General features: G+C 31.8%; 1 protein-coding gene across 1 annotated transcript; it reads right to left on the bottom strand.

Annotated features, from left to right (window-relative positions):
- Nucleotides 1-446: 446 nt before the first annotated feature.
- On the bottom strand, nt 447-2,221 carry LOC125053206 (DNA polymerase epsilon subunit 2). Its single transcript, XM_047654452.1, has one exon. The coding sequence runs from the start codon at nt 2,054-2,056 to the stop codon at nt 482-484; it is 1,575 nt and encodes a 524-aa protein (XP_047510408.1). The 5' UTR covers nt 2,057-2,221; the 3' UTR covers nt 447-481.
- Between the last annotated feature and the right edge of the window lie 5,409 nt (nt 2,222-7,630).

Below are 7,630 nucleotides of genomic sequence, written 5' to 3' on the forward strand. Positions count from 1 at the left end.
GGCGGCCTTATCGCTTTCGAGCGATCTTTTCTAGGCAACCACTGTGAGAAAAGAAAAAAAATGTATTACAATAGACAAGGTCGGCAAGAAGTGCAAATACATATTACATATGTTATTAAGAAAAAAAAAACTAAACAGGAACAAAAAATAAACTTAACTAATAAAGGATACAAGAAAAATAAAAAGTGCACATGAATCACGATAATTTAAGATCAGTCTCACGTCGGTTAGTAGTTAGTACGAAAGTTAGGGTACAATGTGGACTGGTAATGTTTGTACAGAAGAAATTTAAAGGAAGATAGAGAAGGAGCTAAGCAAATAGAGACGGGAAGAGAATTCCATAGCCTAACTGCAGATACCTTAAACTTTAAGGCTTAAAGGATTCACCAAGATAGGAAGAGTGTATTGCCTTATTCTTATTTAATATCAGATTTAAAACAAAAAAATTAATACATTATTCATTTATTTCTGTATACCATTATTAGGCATCTTCATTAGGTATTTGTGAATCTTCAATCGTTCTTGCAGCTGGAACATACACTTTAAATGAGTATTCAGTTCTTGGAAATGAACCAGGATTAACCACTTGACAATTTTGATATGATCTTGAATAGGGAGGAAAGTTATCACCCACAACCACCAAATCTGGCATTGGATATAAGCTTAACGCATCAGCATGTTTCCAAAATACTGGTTGAACACCTAACGATAGTGGAGATAATGTACACTGACTAAGTAAGGTTTTGGTTAAATGATCTGGTATGTCTCCTGCATCTGGAAAATGTATTGCATTTCGACACATTTTTGTTACCAAGTCCTGTCTTAAAACTACAATTTCTTGAGAACAATACTGCAATCTACATGGATTAGTGGTAAATATGACAGAATCTCCTAATTTCTCACTTATTTGTTTTGTTATTGTGTTGGGTATGGGAGGCCTTGGTAAAATATTTGCTGCAGCTGGGTCTCCCCTTCCAGGAACAAATATAAACTTGCATGCCTCTCTCAACTTTGTGAATGGCATAATTATGTCTGCCAAATTTATTAAAGCAGCATTTAACTGTGTACTATGCTCATATCCATATGGACACGACAGAAATTCACCCATAAAAACAATTGCTATAGGTGGAAAGTCATCATAACCAGCAAACAAAGTTTTCAGTTTAGACATTACCTTTAAGTTGTCAAACCATACATCAGATAAAAAAATTATCATCCCATCTTCATTTTCCTGTTCAATTTTTAACAAATTCTGTGAGTTTCTCAATAATGTTTTAGATTTACCCCCAAATGTATTTAAGTTGCCAAAGTATGGTAAGGATATAGCTCTAGTTTCTGATGGTGGTAAAACAAGTCCCATTACATGAAGTGTTTTGTCTTCAAAGAATCCTTCAACAAGTACATAACTGTTTTCAGTAAACAAGCCAGAATGATATCGAGTTTGAGACATGTCAAGAAGGACACTACCGGTTGGATCTTCTAGATAATATTTCCCTTCTGTCAGCTGTGTTAAAAGACCGAGCACTACAACATCATCCACTTTACGAGATGTACTTAGTAAGACTTCAATTTTTCTTAGCTGAAAACGATTTTCATTTTTCATAGAAGGTAACAATTCTTTAGCAAATAATTTATTTCTGTTAGTCCTCTGCCAAATCATGGTGTATCTGTCTATTACAAACTGAGCTTTACATTTGGGTTCTGCATACATGTTATTTTTTGAAAGATCTATAGAGAATTTGTTTTTTTCATTATCATATGATATTTTCGGCACATTAAATGCATCAATTACATTAAGAACTGTCTCAGTTTCTTCTAGACCTGCTGAACTGCATTCCCTGTATGCGACTTCTATATGTTCCTTTTCCAATACAGGTTGAGATAGACACTGGTGCAATATGTGAGCAGTAATTTTATCAATGACTTTTATTCGTTCTTTGTTGGATAAACCAGACAATTGCTCAGCTAGAAAACTACTTGCCTCTCTTCGTATAGTAAAACCACTAAGTTTAAAAGCATTGTTTATTTCCAAACGCACTTCTTTCGAATCGGACATATCTTCTTAAATCAGTTTTATTTTAATTAAAAATCGGCAGTGTTTATGGTAAGACTGTCACTAATTACTATACATAATCATAATAAAATAAAAAATTACAAAAGTTTTGTCCAATTCATCTCTTCTTGATTACTGAATACTGATTCGAGAATAAATTGTAATATTCAATTACCCGCGAAATCTGATGACTTGAGTGATGACATATCTTTTTTTTTTTTTTTTTTTTTAATTTTATGGCCTGGTAACGAGACCTTTAAGCCAAGTCTTATTTTCGGTCACTAAATTTCACTTATTTTCCTTCATTTAATTTCACATGTTATTCTTATTCCAACATTCCACTTGTTTTCTTAAATCTTCCCTACGGTATTTTTAACGTATTTATATAATGCACTATAACACTTTTTGTTTTTGAGCAAATCACACAACTGGCGGCGGGAGGGATCACTAACTTCCATTATTTCACTTGCTAATAGTAGTCTATTAAAAATGAAAATTTGGTTTTGGCATTTAAAAAAAATATGATTCATATCTGCGATCTCGTTAGTGCAGAAAGAGCAAACATTGTTATCTATAATATTAAGTTTAGCGAGGTGTGCGGGTGTAGTGTTGTGACCAAAACGCAATCTGTTGATTGTGGTAACGAACTCACGACTAACTGTATCCAACTCATAATCTTCATACCAGGGTCTTCTCAGTAAATTTTCTTGTATACTTCCATACCATTTTCCTTTAAGTTTTTGATCTTCTTTCCATAAATTTGCCCATATATCTTTTATTGAATTATTTATATTATAATAATAATCGGTCATAGGAACATGTACCACATTTCTGACATTAAGAGTGTTAATCCCTTCATATGCAGCTTTGTCTGCTATTTCATTACCAGTAATACCTTTATGTGAGGGTACCCACATAAAGGCAATAGTTACATCTTTCTTATACAACCGCAAGACAGTATCTTTAATTAAATAGAGAATATAATTGGTTTTAAAATTATTAAGAGTAGCATGCTTAAGACTATTTAAAAGACTCAAAGAGTCTGTCAAAATTAGAAAATATTTACAATTGTTTATAGAAGTAATCGATTTTAAAGCTGCAAAAACTGCATATGCCTCTGCTGTAAATATGGAGCAGTTTTTATCTAGAACAAAGCTTTGAGCAACATCTTTTTGGGAATCATATACCGCACTTCTCACAAAATCATTGCCTTTACTGCCGTCAGTATATATAGTATAGTACTTGTTATTTTCTTCTTTGAAAGCCAGTAAGTCTGAATTATTTTCAATTGAATTTGATAGAATCGTAATAGGATGTGTGATACAACTGTATGAATGATTGTAACACGGCCAGTGAGAATGTTTTTTGATGTTTGAATAATGAGATTGTATTTCTGTAAAGATCTGGCACAAAGTTGGAGATGTACCTGTCAGAAGATCATTTGGTGAAGTGAGAGGACCATCTATATTGATTGGGTGAGGTATTATCCTGTTTATAATTTGTAAATTATTTGATGATAATAGTTTCAGACAGTATCTTTCTGTAAGCATAAGACGTCTCAATATCAATGGCATAATATTAGTTTCGACTTCCATGGCCCTTATGGGAGTCGAACACATTGCTCCTGATATGATCCTCAAAGCCCTGTTCTGCAATATATCCAATTTATGTGTATGAGTGCTATTTAAATAAGCCAGAGAACTGTAATCAAAATGACTTCTTACAATAGATTTATATAATATAGAAAGTATTTTGGGATCTGCACCCCATGAAACACCTGCTAGACATCTTAAAATGTTAACACCTCTTAATGCATTTCTAGATACATATTTAATATGTTCTTCAAATGACAGCTTCTGGTCAATGATAATACCCAAAAATTTGTGTGAGGTGACTCTTTGAATGACATCACCATTATATACAACATCCACTATTGGTGTGTCCTTTCCAAATATCATGGTATTACTTTTGGCAGCATTTATTTTCAAATTTAATCTGTGTTGATAATAATTACTTAACTGCTTTAATCCAGTGTTAACATTTCCAATGGCTACTGTTAAATTTACATCAGAACTATACAACACTAAATCATCTGCAAATTGAAGTATATTTACATTTTTAGTATTCACATATTTACATATCTCACAAGTATACAAGTTATATAACAAGGGCGATAATGTTGCACCTTGTATAGTACCCTTTGATGCAGTTCTAGGTCCATACAAGATATTGTTATGCCTAACATATAGTATTCTGTTATTAAGGAAATCATAAATCCATTTAGATAATTGTCCTGGTATACCAGAATTACTGAGTACCTTCACCAGTATGCCAGGATCCACATTGTCAAATGCACCTTGCACATCTAAAAATACACAAACTGTGTGTAATTTATTGTTTTTTGCATTTTTCAGGTCGGATATCAGAGAAATGAAGCTATCGGCACAGCTTCTTCCTTTACGGAAGCCATATTGAATATGTGGTATGACATTATTGGATTCTGCATACCAGTCAAGTCGAGATTTTACCATGTTTTCAAATATTTTTCCAATACATGATGATAACGAGATTGGACGATAGGAACTAATCTGTTCAGGTGACTTATCTGGTTTTAATATAGGTATTACACATTGAGTTTTCCATGAACTTGGTATGAGTTTTTTATGCCAGAGATTATTAAGAATATTCAAAAATATCTTTTTTACGGATTCAGATAAATGTTTTATTAATAAATATGGAAAATCATCTAAACCAGGACTAGTATTTCTTCTAGATTGTATACTCATTAAAAGTTCAGACCATGAAAAAGAATCCAGTAAAAATGTTGATTGAGGATTCTCATTGTTAATATTAAAATAATTGTCTAATGAATCTGAATCAAGTAAATTGTTATTATCTGATAACTTATCTAAAAGTGGCTGTACAAATTCATCCCTATATGATTTATTACCAGTTCTGATTCCCTTAAAGTTTTTAATGAGATTCCATATTTGACTGATGGGTGTAGTTCTATTGAAACTATTGCAAAAACCAATCCAACTGATTTTTTTTTGCTCCTTTATAGTGCGTTTTTTTAAAGCATCTAATCTTTTATAGTTGATGTAATTATATTCTGTTGAATTGTTTCTATACAATTTCAGGGCTTCATATGATTTTATAACGGCTTGTTCACATATACTGTTCCACCAGGGGGCTGGTGGTCTACTCCTAAAGTTAGTCCTAGTGAATCTAGGAACTACCATTAGTTTGAGTTTATTAAGTCGACTACAAAACTCATCATAGGATTTCATTGGATTCTCTTCACTAACCATCATGTCATGGAAGACCAAACCAGAGAATTCGCTATACTTTGTCCAATCTGTTTTATCATATAAAAATCTGTCAACATGTTTATTAATTGTGTATCTTTCAATGCACATTGTAATGTTTGTTATGGTTGGATAATGATAACTACCCATAGCATCATCATGTACATACCATTCACAAAGTGGAGCCACCTGTGGACTAACAAAGCTTACATCTATTGCTGAGGGGTTGCGTGTAGGATAATTTACTGTAGTAAAACTACCATTATTCAAAATATATAAATCACATTCATCAATTATATTATATAAGTTATTGCCTCGACTTTTCGTAGACAGGCATCCAAAAGCAATATGATGTGCATTGAAATCACCACTAACAAAAATAGGTTTTGGTAATCCTCTTATAATATTGTGCAATCTATTCATTCTTATATTCCTACTGGACGGAGGACAGTACACACAAAGAATAGATATACTAGTATTTTCTGTGTATATACTTATGGCTATTGTCTGTATATCTTCATAAAAAGTAGTATTTATGACATTATGTTTCAAATATGGTTTAATTAATATTCCTACACCATTACGAGGATTTTTTGAATTTTTATTGTAGAAATTATAACCAGAAATATAAAAAGAATGGTGTTCTTTTAACCATGTCTCATTTAGTAAGCAAATATCAATATTTTTTTCATTTAAGAATTTTGTAAGAAGTTGTTTTTTATTATTAGCACCTTGAACATTAAATTGCGCAATACGTAGAGAGTGTGTTATATATGGTTGTGTATCCATTATGTTGACAGATTCTTAATAAGTATATCTTTTATATAAGTTGCAGTGACGGGTTCATTATCAATCTTATTACCTATTTGAACCAGTGTTTGTACCAGGGCCATAAGTACATCACTGTTTTCAATTATTTGTAATTTTATATCATTAATACTATTTACAGATTTATTTACATGTTTTACATTAGGTTTATTATTTACACTAATAACTTTTTTATCTATAGGGTTGGAGCGTGGTGGAAGAGGAGGGAACTCATCATTATCTTTTGTAATGGCAACGCTTGCATAAGTTATTTTATTTTTCTTTTCTAATGTTTTCTTCATTTTAATGGGACATAATTTAGAAATAGCTAAATGAGGTCCGTTGCAATTAGCACAGCAAATCTCATTTGGCTTATTGCAGTCTTTATAGGAATGTTCACCTGAACAAATAGAGCAACGCTCTTTGCCATTACATATTTTTGCAAAATGATTGAATTTAAGACATTTAAAACATTGTTGCAGAGGAGGAACATATTCAAATATTCTATAAAAAAATAAGTCGTATTGGACACTTTCAGGTAAAGTATTTGCCAGAAATGTGATACTTACAGTTTGTGTTCTGACTAATTCATTACCAATTTTTTTCACAAATCTCCTAACTGCTATTATTTCATTTGTAGAAGTCAATTTAGCAAATAGTTCTCTATTTGTAATATTTGTGGGCACAAATCTGATAATACCAGTTTTCTCAATTTGAGCTGCTGGAATATATGCTCTCATTTCGTGTTTATCAAGAAAGCTGTTATTATTTATCAAATTGTTAGCTGTATTATGTTGTCTGAAGATCACAACAATTTTATTTGCGCCAATACGCCTTATTGCCACCACACCTTTAATATCGGAAAATATCTGATTCAAATATATTGGGCTTTTATTTCCCAGCTTGTCTTGTATATTTTTGCTCTGAATGAAAACCTTAAATTCTGTGTTAATAGAATTTTCAGGATATAACCTTTTATAATTGGGCTTGCGATATGCCATATAAGAGTCTTTCTCACCACCTCCGCCGCCAGCATCAGAAACATCTTGGAGATCTTCTAACCGCCGTCGTGGTCTCTTTTTTGAGGTGGGCGGGTCAAACCCGCCCCCCTCGTTTCCTTCCATTTTAATTATTTATTCACTATATTTATATTTAATTTGCCAATTTATACTGTTATTTACAAAGAAATAATATTTATTTTAATTAAAATACAATTTTGAAAAAAAATTGAACCGCGCTTTTTCAAATTCCCGCCAAGAAATCGATGACATATCACAATAGAAACATAAATAAAGATAACTAAATAATAAACACGTAAAGGATATTTTTATAATACTTATTATTATAGTTCTTGATTCTTCATAGAAATAAGTTATGATATATGTATGTACTTAAAATACTCAAACTTAAAGGGACCGAATTCTTTACAGTTTTTTTACTATATCTGTGTTATCGTCATCTT

Source organism: Pieris napi, chromosome 10 (genome assembly GCF_905475465.1).
Source record: "Pieris napi chromosome 10, ilPieNapi1.2, whole genome shotgun sequence".
In the NCBI taxonomy this organism is placed as follows: domain Eukaryota; kingdom Metazoa; phylum Arthropoda; class Insecta; order Lepidoptera; family Pieridae; genus Pieris; species Pieris napi.

Bases quoted from the DNA above. Each gene is read 5' to 3' on its own strand.
- LOC125053206 (XM_047654452.1), bottom strand. From the start codon at position 2,056: ATGTCCGATTCGAAAGAAGTGCGTTTGGAAATAAACAATGCTTTTAAA.